This window comes from Mchenga conophoros, linkage group LG18, assembly GCF_057382185.1.
Source record: "Mchenga conophoros isolate Kocher_MC1m ecotype Shallow Benthic linkage group LG18, M_conophoros_male_GT1.1, whole genome shotgun sequence".
Classification (NCBI taxonomy): domain Eukaryota; kingdom Metazoa; phylum Chordata; class Actinopteri; order Cichliformes; family Cichlidae; genus Mchenga; species Mchenga conophoros.
The window spans coordinates 21,410,643-21,426,230 of NC_140543.1; the positions used below are offsets into that span (position 1 = coordinate 21,410,643).

The window sequence follows — 15,588 nt, forward strand, 5'->3', positions numbered from 1 at the left end:
CACACACACACACACACACACACACACACACACACTCCCACCCTCCTCTTCCTTATACGTCCAACTAGATATCAGAGATTTTCATAATCAGATGGGGGGGGGGGGTCAAACATTATTAGTTTACCAGTTTTACCTTTAATTGACATTGACATTGACAGTGGAACATCTCTAACAAAAAGGAACAGGTTTTGAGGTCATCACTCTCTCCACAATTTTGCTCAGTGGGTTTTGGTGTATTTCTCCAAACGTTTTAAATTTTGCAGCCTTGAAGCTCTCCCAAATCTCCCCAGAAATACATGCAGCACAACACTACAGTTAACCTGCAAAAGGTTGTAACTCACTCACAAATGCTCAGGTGTCAAAAAAGAGAATACGTACACAATGCTGCATAGGATTCAGCAGATTTTGACATGGATCATACAGCATGTGACCTTGCAACTGAGAAATCAAACACATGTATAGCCAATAAGTGTTCAAATTGTAAGCAGTTGTGCTTTTTCTTTTAACTTAACCCTTTGTTGACTATGATCTATACATGCTAAAGACCTAATTTGTAATTTTGGCTGTAAAATGAAAAGGGAAATAATTGAGATTTTTCAGAAACCATTTGAATTTTGTCTCTAACTCAAACGTTAACTGAGTTATGGTCATGGTCAAGAATGCCTGTAAAATAGGCCCACTGGCAGGCCTGTGGTAAATAAAGGGTTAACATTCTGAAACCTTTGTAAATGAGAAGTGCTCTTTCTGATGTGCACAAGTAACAGAAAGTTGAGAAGAATTTAAAATACTTCGATTTGAAGTTGAGCAACTCAGAATAACTAAAGTAGCAGGTAATCACGTTGTAATCACACTGGCGGGAAAGAATCACATTTTAAATAACACAGTAGGTGAATCTCCGGGGAACAGTGATTAGACGCCGTGGACACTCAAAAGAGACAGACAGTTGCATGATACATTTTCTCTCTTCCTGTATCGTTTTAAGTGTGTGCAGAGTGTGTCTCTGTGTCATTATCACATTGGACACACATATTTCACAGAGCAGATGAAAGTGATGTGTGTACTTGCAGCATCTGCACCCTGACGGTCCGTGTCCCGCCGTGACCTCAAAGACACAGCCCGAGGACTGAGATTATCACCCTTCTGTGTGCAGTTTGCCTCATCATGTGACCACAAGCTTGTGTGAGTCCAAGTCTGTGTGTAAGTGGTGGAGAAAGTGTGGCTTTGTGTGCACATGTGTCAGAAAATGGCAGTAAAAACATATGGCCCAACAAGCATGCAAAAACTCTAAAGAACAGTGAGAAGAAATCGATGTCCAGGGTCAAAGTGTCGCACGCAGCTCATCTAACCATTTCAATTTCATCGTGTTCCTTTTTAGCAGTCACAGGAGATGTTTCTCTCCTATCTGTCCTCTGCCTCTGTCTCACATGCAGCATTTTGGGATAACGTCTAAGTCAAGTTGAAACAGGAGAGCAATGTGTGGGCCTCACGTAAGAGATGCAACTCCCTCTGGTGTGTAAACATGAGATTGCAGACAAGTTTCTTTTTATAAAATTACATAAAAATATTTAAATATATATGAATTGATTTTTTTTAAAGACACTTAAAAGTCAACCAATGTTGGTGATTATTGTATTTACATGTCTGCCTGTTAGAATAAACCCAACACACACATATTTATGTTTATTATGTGTGTGAAACACAGGAATGAACCACATTATCAAGTCATGTGATCTTTTTAGCAGCAGCTGTTTTTTATTATTCTGATAAGTGAATTCGCAAACTATCCATTAACTGTTTCCCCCAAAAACAGATTTTACATGAATATCAGTGACCACCACAGGCCAGGCTGAACTGATTGCAACAGTAGCACCATTAATTATCAATACATTATTGTAGAAAGCTCTATTAAGAGTGCTGGCTGTCTCTCACATGATACAGGTACATGGAAATAAACCTTTTATAAAGATGAATTTAGTTTGGAGAGGCTGATATGGAACAAGCTTTATCCTAACTTTAATCACTCACTGCAGCTTCATCATCTTCCTCATATTTCTACTCTCTCATTTCTATCCTGTCACACACACTATTGAGAGGAAATAGACCAGAAAAGAACCACGAGTACAACGTTAGCCAGATAGTTTGGAGGAATAGAAACTCCAAAAAAACAATTATGGAGAAGTATGAAACAACAGTTCAGACGCTTCTTTCGTCTTCTTAATTCAGGAAATATATTGTGGCAAAAGTGTGCTATTTTCAAGGATTCAGAACTCTTAAATAAAACTGTGCAACAATCACATGCAGTTAGATATTTGAATTAAATACTTGGGGGGAAACTGACATATCTGGTAGGGTACTGAAATTTTAATAGACTGTGATGTGAGTTAGATTACTCACTAAGTGCTCCTTAGTCTGGTGCTTGAACGCACAGCATCGTGGTTTTAATTCATATACGTTTCAGTGTATCATTTTGATGGTCTGGGATATGTATTAGAATGAAATACAGTCAATCAAAGCTGATAAGGAGGTAGTCAATCTTTACATTCCTAGGTTTTAATAAGCTGTCGACAAAAAGAGGAAGGTAAGGAGTTTCGGTGGTTTTGGTAACCGTTCTTGCTCAAGACAACCTAGCGTCTTACACGTATTGCGGTATGTATAGCTTGTTTTCCCTTCGTCTCGTTTCCCTTCGCCCATTTGACAGCTGTCTGTCTCTTCTTTGGCAGATCGCCGACTTGCTTATCAAACACAATAATATGTGACTTGCGGTCACTTAACAGCCCACTAAACCTGTCGCCTCACGGGCGGCCACACTCTGTGTCTACTGCTGTAGGACCGCGTAGACGGCTGTGACCGATAATAACCTCTCTGACGTCTCTGTTGGCCCAAGCACGCGCCACCTCCAGTCTTCCAATCGCAGGCGGAGAAGCGTCGTGACGTCACTTTATATCTTCCGGGCTGGCAGCAGTGGCCCGGTGATGCTCTGATTTACAATTTGACTTAATTTTATATTGGTTTTTAAGCGGACCAACGGTTGTAATTTAGGGACAAGCACGCTGAGTTAGCAGACGATGTCTTCATCCTTCTCAGAGCTGTGGTTGCAGAGGCTAATCTAGCTGATCCGGTGCTTCAGAGACTGAAAGCGCAGCTGCAGAGGAAAGAGGTGAGAATGTGTTGCGGCGTGAGCGCTCTGCAGATGTTGAGGAGAGATGGTCTTATTTTCAGCGACCGGTTTGCTAATCAACGTGGCACGTACCCTTTAATTCTCCTTAGACGTCCATACCGGGCCACGCTTATATGCTGCTTTTTAAATTAATTTCGGTGAATGTCCACCGGGAAAACCGGCTTCACTAAAGGCACCAGTGGTAGTAGCGGCGGTGGAGGCTAGCTATAGCTAAATGCTAGCGCGTCTTTGAGCCGCTAATCTGGATGCTACTTCGCTAGCATCGCAGCATGTGACCTTCTGTGTGTCATCCAGCGGTAGTGTTGCTCAAAAATTATTTTATGTGTGCCGGTTTTATTCAACGATGTTGATACAGAATACTGTTAAGGATCCAAACCAACGCACCGACACCGCACTGTATGTCATGCTTCTCATCTGACTGCTTCAGTCTGAATTACATGATAATTACTAGGTTAAACGCTACACTCGTCACCAGATTAAATCCAGAGTGGGAGTTGCTGAGTTTATACTACTGTCCCGATGCTGATTAACATACTGCCACTATTGCTATCATATTTAGTGTTAAAACAAACAATACTTTAAAATTAAAGTGGCAGCAAGTTGCTGTGTTTGTTAAATTGCGTTACTAAAACAAGCACGAGGTTTTGTGTAGTCTCTGTTGGCTGGCATTAACAAATAAGGTCTAATTTCTGATCAAAAAGTTATTCATTGCAGCTGTGTGTTAAGGGATTGCAGGTTTTTCCCACTGAGACATATTTTTTTCATGCATTATATTGTTGAACTAGTGAGCAGGAGAGGGTGTGTCTCTGTCATTCAAATCCAACAATGGCTGGACCTGTAATACGTGTTGGAGCTGGAAGGACTTCTCAGTGTACTTTGCCCAGATAATGGATGACTTTTATCGGTTGGTTGTGGTATCTGGGTTGCTGTACAACAGGTGAGACATGTTTGTAGCAGGAGCGATTTGAGTTTGGACCTGATTGAAGTAACAGTTAGGATTGTCTTTTCCCCCCAGTAAATATACAGGTACAAAGTGGGGCTGATGCACACACTTGCAGAATGCTTGTCATTTATTTCTTTAGCTTTAACTGTTTATATTTCCCTTTATTTATTTTGTATGTGTTATTTATATCCAGTTTCATTGTACTTGTACAATGAAAATAAAGAGATTCAGATTCTTAAAACCTATGCAGTTATCTAACCTACAGCTACCTGGGATTGTAACTACATGTCGCTTCATCACAGCCTCACAGTTGCAGACTCTGGCTATGGCTCGGGCCACTTGCGCAGTCTGCATAGTAGGCTCTACTCAGATTCAGCACAGAAGTCTTCCAATTCAGCTTCAGGGTGCAACTGTGGAGAGGCTTTCTGAGGACCTTTTCCTCTTGTCTTGTAGCTTCTGTTTGCACATGGTCAGCCCACCTCTTAAATAAATGCTGAAGCGAAAAGATTCTTCTTAGTCATTTTAGAGTTATGTGAGGGTCTGCAAACATCTCTGCATTAAGCTGCAGAATGAGTCACTGCCTGTCACCAACTCTCATGTGGTCTGGCTGTGTGGCAGCAGGGCTACTCTGCAAATTACCCTTTGGCTTTAAGTATATGCTACAAATAGCCAAGCTCTCGTTCTGCAGTTGGTTTTTGTTGTACAGCCAAACGACTTGGAGAAGTACAAAAGTACAGTGCATGTTATGATCCAGTTGGAAACAAGTGGTTGAGTACACTGGACGCAGTCAGAAATAAAGAAAATTAGAGAGGCATTGTTCTCTGGCTTAAATGCAGCCACTGCTTGATTTTGCCCTCAGCGATTGTGAGGTTAACTGTTGTCATTTCCAGCAATACCAAAGCTTGTTTGGCCTGGTTTATCTATATCTTTATGTAAGACTTCAGCTGTAGCTATCATCTCTATAAGTGTATCTAACGGTGTTCTACAAAATATTGAAAAATGACAAGATGAAAGGAAAGAAATGAGGGCTGTTTCTGTATTGTTGCCAGATCACAAAGTGTTGCCCTCACAATACTAATTTAGCAATTAATGAAATGGGGAAATTAAGCAGTTTCACACATGAGGCAGTCAGTTGTCTTTAAGCTAAGGAGTTAATTACAAGTCCATATCAGCTCTGTTAATAAATCTTTAATTAATAGCTATCTTATAACTGAGCACCATGTTTCCTCTCTAAACAGACCTGCTGGTGAGGTGAATAGTGCTGACTGAAAGTGATACTAAGAATAGGAAGAGATAACCTTCATGCAAGCAAAGATTATTTTACCAGGAAGCAGTTCCTTGCTATCAAAATGTGCTGATACGTCTTTATTCCAGACTATGTTCCTAAAGTTACATGTGGTGTGTGTGTGTGTGTGTGTGTCTGTGTGTCGCAGGTCTAGGTGATTTCCTGTGCAGAAAGAAAAAGCACAAAAGAACTCACAGCCTCCAGCCTTCAGCCTCAGCAGCAAGTTGAGGTACTTTCAGGGCAGGTCCAAGTTTTATACATTTCCAGCGCTTACTTCATCTTCAGAGATGAAGTTGAAGGAGGATATGAACCCCCTGCTGCTGCAGGTTTTCCGTTCAGTGGTCTGGGTCTATTCTGTCATCACCTTCATACCCTGGTACTTCTTCTCTGGAGCTGGCAACAACTTGGAACGAGCCCGCAGGATCAAGGCACGCTCGGTTAGCGGGCACCCAGCAGGGCCTTACAGAGCAGTCTACAGCCAAAAGGAGCTAGTTGCGTGGCTCCACCCTGGCGTGGACACCCTGGACAAAATGTTTGAATACGCTGCCAAAAGGTTTCCTAAGAGAGACTGTCTGGGAACCAGGGAGGTGCTCAGTGAGGAGGATGAGCGCCAACCAAACGGCAAGATCTTTAAAAAGGTGAGACATGCTACCCTTATAATTTGTTTAATTAGTTTTATTTAGTTCATGTGAAAATTGAGGTTTGAGTCATGTCAAGATGAAGATCCCCTCATTTCATTTAACTTTAGAAATGTAACACCAGGCGACTCGGTCAGATAACGGGAAGTTTGTTTATAAGAGTGCAGTCAGCTGCTGTGCACAGTGTGATGAATGTGGGTGGAAGTGCAGCAAATTTTCTGCTCCTATGTCTCTGGGCCCAATTAACACCTGCAAAGCAACAGACCCATAGATGGCACTAGCGGACTGTAAATAATGTGTTATGCTGCCATCAGGAGACACTATCATGTTCGGCTTTTTCAGTATTGCATATAAGAGCAATATCTGCAGCCTCTCATGTGGGTTCAGTGATACCATTTCGTTATTCCTTCTAATAAAAAGCAGCGCCGATCCTACAAATGTGGATATTATGGTTCCGTTTATTCATTTCATATTCTTCCAATTGAATGAAACCGTTCCCGGCCCTGTAGAAAATATGCACCACCATCATTTTTCTTTTAATGTTTGGTGTAGTATGAGGACAAAAATGCTGAAGACTGCATGGTTTCTGCGTGTTCGTTGCAGGTAATTCTCGGGAACTATGACTGGCTGTCGTATGAGGAAGCCTACCAGGCAGCAAAGTGTTTTGGCAGTGGTTTGGCAGCTCTCAATCAGAAGCCTCACTGTAACATCGCCATCTTCTGTGAGACCAGAGCGGAGTGGATTGTCACAGCACAAGCCTGCTTCATGTACAATTTCCCACGTGAGTGGCAGAAGGACAAATGTGTATTATTATTATTATTATTAATAATAATAATAATAATAATAATAATAATAATAATAATAATAATAATAAATATCAAAGACATCCAAGGCACTTTTCAATAAAATATACATTCTCTTTATTTTGCTCTTTTTTGTTTATATTGTCTTAATGTAAAGCTCAGAGGATTCTTACTTTTAGGGACTAATTTCAATACAGATATTTAATGAGTAAAAAATATTTGATATAATTGTTGATAAGAGTTATGAAAAAAGGGGTAGTCATTGTGCCATTGTTTAGAAACTTTCCAGCAATATTTTTCAGACTAGTGAGCATCTTACTATGAAGGTACCATTTGACTGTATCGTAGTCAGCTGTGACGCTACTTCCCACAGACAGTGCTGCGGGTATTGTAGGCAGTAGAGTCAGAGCCTATTTGTTCAATAAAAGGATTTGTATCATTTCAAAATTATCCCAAGCCTATTTTAATGGCACTGTGTTACAGTGGTTAGCAATGTCTCCTCACAACATGAGGGTTCCTGGTTTGAACCTGCCACACAGCTGGGGCCTTTCTGGGAGTTTCCATGTTCTCCCAGTAACTGCACAGGTTCTCTCCAGGTACTTCCCACAGTCCAAAGGTGTCTTTGTTGGTTAATGTTGTGATTCTAAATTGCCCGCCTCTTACATAATGAGAGCTAGGATAGGCTTCAGCCCCGCAATGACCCTGAACTGGAGAAAAGGTTATGAAAATGGACGTATAGAAAAGTTTCTCCTATCAGGCAGCATATAAGCTGATACCATTATATCTTGTTTTGACTGTGTAACTAAAACGGATGTAATTGAATTTGACAGTTGTGACCTTGTACGCCACTCTCGGACCCGTGGCCATTGCACATGGGCTGAATGAGACCGAAGTCACGCACATCATCACAAGCAAAGACCTGCTGCAGAGCCGTCTCAAGGTAACTGCTTACCTTCTTACACTTATCACATGTACGCTGTTTAACAAAGTCAACCAGCAGCTGCTGGTTTGTTGTGTGCAACATTAGAGTGTGATAACAAGTGTAGCTTAATGACGGTTTCCTCCTCCCTCCCACCTGCATCTATCTCTGTGCCATAGGCCATTCTGTGTGACGTGCCGAGGCTGCAGTATATCATCGTAGTGGACAGTAAACCCACAAGCTGGCCAGACATTCCTAAAGGCATCATGGTCTACAACATGGACACAGTGAAGGAGATGGGATCCAGGCCTGACAATAGTGAGTGTTTGAGCAGGGTGATTGAAAAGTTTTCTAATTTGGTCTGGAAAGTGGAAGTGCTCTGATGGAGGCTTAACACAAAGCCAGCACCCTAATGTGTAATTGGAGTGATGTGCTCTGCGTGACGGAAGGAGGTCAAATCACCACTTACAAAACACACAATGCCATCACAAAGCCAACACCTCGGCTGTGTTTGGTTTAACTGAAACATCTGAAAACTGCATTTTTGTCATGTGCAGTAGATGTGTGAAATTATTATTTTCATTTTTTTAATATACAGCATTCATCTGAAATTTGTCTTTGTCTTCACACATTTGAAGACCGGGCTCATAATGAGGAGCAATTCAATCTCTCAATAATTAAACCCATTAATATGAATTGAAAGAGGCATGATCAAAGCACTGTAAATTTATATGCAATTAAAAGTGTTTATATTTGTCCTTTTTAAACCTTAAAGATAAGTCAATCCTTAATCATCACACACCATGCAGTTGTTGTTACTACGGTTTCATTTCTGTAAATATTATATTTACGGTCCATTTCCCCAGTAGCCATTACCGCTCTTCTCTCTGTCCACCATAGTTGCAGTAGACCGCAGAAAGCCAGAGACCTCAGACATCGCAGTTATCATGTACACCAGCGGCTCCACAGGCATCCCCAAGGGTGTCATGATCTCCCATGGCAACCTCATTGCTGGCATCACAGGCATGGCGGAGCGAATCCCTAACCTCAAGTATGTCAATATCCGATTTCTCGCTGTTCTCTGACATTTTCTCGCTGAGTTTTGCCACGTTCTGGTGCACAGAGTTTCCACTGTCACTTCGTTCTCTGCCAACGTGTGTGGTGATTGTCACTCACACAGAGACAGTTTTGTTGTTTATATCTCAATTTTATGTCAGTATCTAGAGGTAATTAATGAGATCACCTGTGTGCTCGCAGTGAGACGGACACCTATATCGGCTACCTGCCGTTAGCCCACGTTTTGGAGCTCAGCGCGGAACTGGTGTCCATCTCTCACGGGTGTCGCATCGGCTACTCCTCTCCTCAGACTCTAGCAGACCAGGTCAGTGGGGAAACGGGCAGCAGCATCTTTTGGTCAGCGTTTCTTGTCTCTCTAACTGTACACTGCAAATTCACAACCCATTAAAGATTTAAAGAGGTTGCCTTTTGTTTTATTTCACAGTCCACCAAGATCAAGAAGGGCAGTAAAGGTGATACCAGTGTGCTTAAACCCACTCTTATGGCTGCTGTACCAGTAAGTCTGCATTTATCGCAGTACACCTAACACAGTCACACCAGATAAAAGTACTGGGGGCTTTTAAAATGCCAGAAATGTCTACTGAGAGTTCATCTGCTTGGTGTGCAGGAGATCATGGATCGGATTTACAAAAATGTAATGACCAAAGTGGAGGAGATGAGCAAATTCCAGAGGACGCTGTTTGTGCTGGCTTACAACTACAAGATGGAGCAGATCTCCAAGGGCTACAGCACACCTCTCTGTGACCGGTAATACCCATGCACATGACGTAACCCTGAAACAGGACCTTTTATGCTTTTCTGTTTGAATCTGTACGATGAGAGGGTACGTGCAGTGGTGCTGATATCAGGCACACAGTTTAGGTTGTGAGCGACGAAGCCCCGCCCACCTGCTGTTCAGACATTCTGTATTAATGACAGTTGACGCTTGCTTTCTGAGTTATACACAAGCAAACATTTATGTCTGCTCCTTCTTGGCTAATCATAACTAAAGAGCTATTTCTCTGGATCCTGTGTGAGTATTTGGGTAGTATTGACTCTCGTATTGTGCGTGCACACAACATTTTTTAGTACGAATCAATATCTGTTTGCTATGGGGCTTTATGGCTAACTTTTCAAAGCTCTTTTAGTTTCTGGAGTTGCTGTCTGAGTCTCCTCCACTTGCAGTCGTCATCATCACCCTGCTCTGTTTTCTTGTCTTTTTCCTCAGTCTGGTGTTCAAACGTGTGCGTGCGCTCTTGGGAGGGAAAACACGGGTGCTGCTGTCTGGCGGAGCTCCCCTCTCGGCTGCTACACAGAGATTCATGAACATCTGTATGTGCTGCCCTGTGGGGCAAGGCTATGGTCTGACGGAGACTTGTGGAGCTGGCACCATCAGTGAATGTAAGCAAATGTGAAAGAGTAGATGTGTTTTTGCTGTTAGGAGAAACGATTATAAAAAGAACTTAGAAATGACAAGCAAAGTTAATATAAGTCCTTATTTGTATTTTCAGTTTGGGACTACAGCACAGGGCGGGTTGGTGCTCCACTGGTTTGTTCAGAGATCACGCTGAAGGACTGGGAAGAGGGTGAGTACAGAGCTAGAAAATCCGTCCTTAGTTCATTTAAAAAAAAAAAAAAAAAACTTTAAGTTGCTTAATAATCAAAAAATCCGGATCTTTTTTAGGTGGTTACTACAGCACAGACAAGCCCAACCCAAGAGGGGAAATTCTGATTGGTGGGCCCAATGTCACAATGGGTTACTACAAAAGCAAAGGCAAGATCCAAGACGACTTCTTTGTGGACAAGAACGGCCAGAGATGGTTCTGCACTGGAGACATTGGAGAATTCCACCCCGACGGATGCCTCAAGATCATCGGTAAGAAATGCAAAAATGAGTTAGACTGCATGTGATACAAGAGGGAACATCAGTCGGGATTCTAATAATTCTTCTTTTCTCACAGACCGTAAGAAAGATCTGGTGAAACTACAGGCAGGCGAATATGTCTCTCTAGGAAAAGTGGAGGCTGTTCTGAAGAACTGCCCACTCATAGACAATATTTGTGCCTATGCCAACAGGTAAAGCCCCGCAGACTTTCTGGATCTGTTTATTTCATTGTTGCTGCCTAATCTGTAATCGAATCTTTTTTGTTGTTGTTTAGTGACCAGTCATATGTGATCAGCTTTGTGGTGCCTAACCACAAGCAGCTAATGGCCCTGGCTGAGCAGATGCAAATAAAGGACTCGTGGGAAGAACTCTGCAACAACTCCCAGATGGAGGAGGTGGTCCTCCGCATCATCACTGAGGCTGCTATCACAGGTAGAGGGAAAAAGTCTTATCTCCCAAGTACAGTATCATTAACAAAACTCAAGTGAGACATCTGAATAGTTTGTTCAGATTTGGTGAGATAGCATCCCGTCCCCTGTGTCAGACTTTGCACTAAGATGACACTTTATCTGTCAGGCTGACTTGTGATTGTGCTCTCTCACATCCAGCAAAATTGGAGCGATTTGAGATTCCCAAGAAGATCCGGCTGAGCGCTGAGCCCTGGACCCCAGAGACGGGCTTGGTCACTGACGCATTCAAACTAAAACGTAAGGAGCTAAAGACACACTACCAGGAAGATATCGAGAGAATGTACGGAGGAAAATAACACGAGACGCACTCCCAGCAACCAGTAAACACATCCACATATATACCTGAAAACACTCACACAGTTCTCAATACTACTTCCAAGACTACTTTCTGAGGAGTTACATTTAAGTTACCAGTAACACATAAATACACACACACACACCCACAGGGACCCATGCACCTCCCTCCCGGCTTCCCTGCAACCAGCTTCGATCAAAGCAGGATGGAGGCGGGGGGGGCGACTCTCGAATCCAGCTTAATGGTTTTTGTCAAAACCTAAGAGGCTGAACAGACAGCTGAGCCAGCCAGACGTGTGCAATGCACCAACCACTCCCTTTCAAGGAATTCAGGTCTTTAAGTTGCTGTGACGACCAAGACAGCGAATGAAGTCAGACCTTTGCATGACTCAAAGTGAAACAAATGTCAAGCTTGATGCAGCTGAACCCATGTCAGCGACCACACTCTGTTTGCTTCTCCTCCCGCTGCCCTGCTTGCTGGAGTGTGCCGCGTGGGGGCCATGAAGAGCGCACCCCTGGCAGAGACATGGTGGGGAGGTAGCATGAGCCCAACAGAGGGGACACCTCCTGGGCTCAAAGTAACATTCAGGTCTGCGGGGATCTCTGTGGTCTTTATTTTATTTTATTTTTTAAATCCGCATTTCAACATTTCCTTCATGTTTGGTTTGTTAGCTTTTAAACCCATCTGATCAGTTTTCTGTGTAAGGAATGGGTGTTCCAAAGCCATGAGAGATTTGAGCATTAGGATGTCTTCAAATACATTTTCATACTTTTACTTTATGGTGGTATTATTTGGTAGGGGGTGGGGGTTCTTTTCCTTTTTTATTATTTGTTTTGTTCATGCTACCTGTACTTTAATGGTCTTTGTTTACAAGCTTTTTCATTTCTTCTTTTGTATCTTTTTTCCTTTATTAGCCCGCGTCATAAGGTCTGTACATTTAAATTCTGACTTACTGACCTGACCTAGTTATAAATGATGGAGTCGTATCCCTTCTGCTGTTCCCTGCCTACACAAGATTGTCAAACATTAGGACCAATTGGGAGTGTTTTTGTTTTTCCTTTCAGTTTTTTTTCTGTGGTTTATTGACATACAGTAGCCATGCCACATGTTCCTCCAGTCACGACCAATGCACCAAACGGATGGTTTCAAGGGAACTTAGTTGCTTACCACAGGAAGAATAGTTATACTAGTTAGCCTTTCATAGACTGCTGTCCCAGTTACTTTGTGGTGCAACTGTACATGTTTTTACCATAGGTCTGTTTACTGTTACTTTAACCTTTTTACCGTACGTATAAAAATGAAATGCAAAGTGAATGTGCAATATTTATACTCAAATATTAAAAGTATCTAAGAAGGAAGACAGAAAAAAAAAGCGCACAGGCAGCGGCCCTTTCGCGGCATGTTAACATTTAGGCCTCAACTTCAGTGCATAATGGAAGGCCTGTAGGACTGTAGAAATGTGGGCGATGGTAGAGAGACACTGATAGAGAAGTGTAGATGTAGCTCCTTTTGAACGTACTGTGCTGCAAATGTAATGTTTTTAATAAGACTGTAAAGTTAAAAAAAAAGTTATATCTGGCGTTGTAGAAAATTGCATGATGTAAAGTGCACATGTACCAAAGCACATCAGTATGAGAGAATCACACTCCATTCAAACAACTGAAGAAATAATTTATTGACCCACTCCTTTTAAAAAAAAAAAAAAAAGTTGGGAGTGTATGCATAGCTGAAGCTCAATTCACATTTCTGTATCTTGAAATTGGTTTATCTGTATAATATTTGTGCAGTGTATATAAAAGGGTCTCCAGTGCTACAGACACCTGACATTTATTTGAAATGTTGTAAAAAAACATGCATTAATTAATGTAGGTTTATGGATTTGGTGCTGGTGGTTGATATACTCTGAATGGCAATAGTGTAAAGTGACTTTTACAAGCTTTGTCCCTGTTCTTCGATTTCTTTTATTTTGTTGTAAGGTTTACATCTTTCTTGCAGCCGCCTTTTTCTGAATGCAAACCCTGCTTTGCTTGTAACAAAGATGACATTAATAAAGGGTACAGTAGGGTCCTCCTAATGGCAATGTCATCAGATTTCATACATAAGGATCGTATTTAGCTTTGACCAAACTATCGCGATAAAGTTGGGGGGGGACCCGTGCCTCCCTTTGTGTGTGCTGTTTGCTGCTTTTTCTCTGCCTGGCTTGAGGCGGCTGGTTGCCTTCTGACACACACGAGCTATCTTCAGGGGTCTTTAGAATGTGAAGCACTCCACACATTGTTGGGTTTTTTTGGGGTTTTTTTTCTTGATGACGCACGTCATCTCATACCAACAAGCATTATCTGAACTAACAAGGCAAAGACTGAGGGGTGGTGCAGAGATCAATTTCACCATTCCTGTTATTTTCTCTTTCTTTGTAAATATCAGGGAGGTGGGGGTGGGTGGGGCAGGTCTCACAGATCAAAGTTCATTAAAAGTACCAATAACTGTACATGTGTAAAGCTTCCTGTTAATATGTTTAGTAATCTTTGTAACTGAACTTTTTTTTTCGGGGTGGGCCTGAAAGCTGAGCTACTGCAAGTGTCTTCTTCCTTTTATTTATTTGTGATTTGGCCTTGGAAATTATGTCATGAAATAAACAAGTTTGTGTTGTAAATACTGCTGGTGTTTGTGTGCTTTGGAGTTCTGTGTGTGTGTCTGTCAGACACCTGAACGTAGTCTGTGAGGTTTAACGTGTGACTAATAATCAGCAGCTTGATTGGAATCATCCTCAAAGCAGAGTTTCTATGGCAACGAAGGCCAGTGTGCGTGTGCGGATGTGGTTTGTGAAAGGCTGTGTGCCGCTTCGACGCAAGCGGAACATCCAGTCCTGGAAGTCGACCTTCATTTAAAGCTAGTAAACAAAGGAAGGTGTTGTTTGTTTTTTCTTCACCCTTTCTTGAGAAATTGAATCAGAGAAAAAGAAAAAAAGAACTTTTATTGAATTCCTTCTGAACGCACCTGCTGATTAACATAGATGATGTAGTCAGGATCCATTATTCAACACCAGGGCTGCAGATAATCCTTTACTTTTTTGAACTGCTGTTGAGCCTTAGTCTAAAGCAAAAAAACATGACATTGGCAAGTTGTCCCATTCAGTTTCTCTGAGCCTCAGCTGACGTATTTGGATTCTCCAGAATCACAGACTGCACGTATAAAACAACAAGTCACACATGAGTTTATACATGCTGTTATTAAAGCCTGCAGCTGAGCTTTATGGCTGTCACCCTATTGGGTTTTTTTAAATTTATTTTTTTATGTTTATTATTTAAGTTTTGTTTTTGAAGCCAGAAGTGTTAAGCAATACCTATGTGGGCTTTCTGGAGTTTTTTTCAATTATTATATTTAATAGACCAGGAGTGTCAAACATAAGGCCCAGGGGCCAGAATCAGCCCCCCAGAGACTTATTTTCAAATCAGCCTGTTAGCCAGCTTTGAAAATAAGAAGGAGGGCATACATTGTTGGGGGCCTTTTGTTTTTTTTCCTCCACAGCCATTCATACTACACCAAAGTAGTTAAATAACAGATACACAATTAAATGACAGAAAATCCTGTTTTTCACTATCTGTTATGGATATTTTGGTTAGAAGCCAAACACTTTTTTAAATCAATCTCTAAAAGGTTAACGTTTTATAAATATGGGACAGCCTCGCAATGAGCTACCAGAAATTCTTCTTTTATTAAGTAGAAAAACTGAGATGAGTTTCACTCAACTGGTGATTTCCAAAGAGCTATTAGCCAAAAATCTGGCAATCTGGCATACTTCTGCATGGTTTACAGTGTATCCTTTAAAGAATCTGAAGAAACTGGAGCACAAAAGAAGAAGTGGCAGACCTTAAAAAAAATATTTACAGCTGATGAACAGTATCTGTAAGTGACATCCTTAAGAAATGGGAAAAAATCCAGCAAAGACCTGATCCACCATGTAATACCATCTGGAAATCGTCTAATTGGCAACAGTTTCAATTTTAAGTTTGACAATGATTGCAAACACACTGCTAGTGCAGTGAAACCATACCTAGATAGAAAAACACACATTAGAATTCCATTAGCCATGGATTGGCCTCCCTAGAACCTGAA

At 41.6% G+C, this 15,588-nt stretch overlaps 1 protein-coding gene across 1 annotated transcript; it reads left to right on the forward strand.

Annotated features, from left to right (window-relative positions):
- The first annotated feature begins 2,952 nt into the window (after positions 1-2,952).
- On the forward strand, positions 2,953-14,128 carry acsl3b (acyl-CoA synthetase long chain family member 3b). Its single transcript, XM_085254106.1, has 15 exons — positions 2,953-3,157; positions 5,555-6,044; positions 6,648-6,825; positions 7,678-7,787; positions 7,946-8,084; positions 8,667-8,817; positions 9,024-9,147; positions 9,268-9,339; positions 9,451-9,590; positions 10,051-10,223; positions 10,334-10,408; positions 10,507-10,698; positions 10,784-10,898; positions 10,982-11,139; positions 11,316-14,128. Exons 2-15 carry the CDS (start codon positions 5,694-5,696, stop codon positions 11,471-11,473), a joined length of 2,136 nt encoding a protein of 711 aa, XP_085110232.1. The 5' UTR covers positions 2,953-3,157; positions 5,555-5,693; the 3' UTR covers positions 11,474-14,128.
- Positions 14,129-15,588: the final 1,460 nt, after the last annotated feature.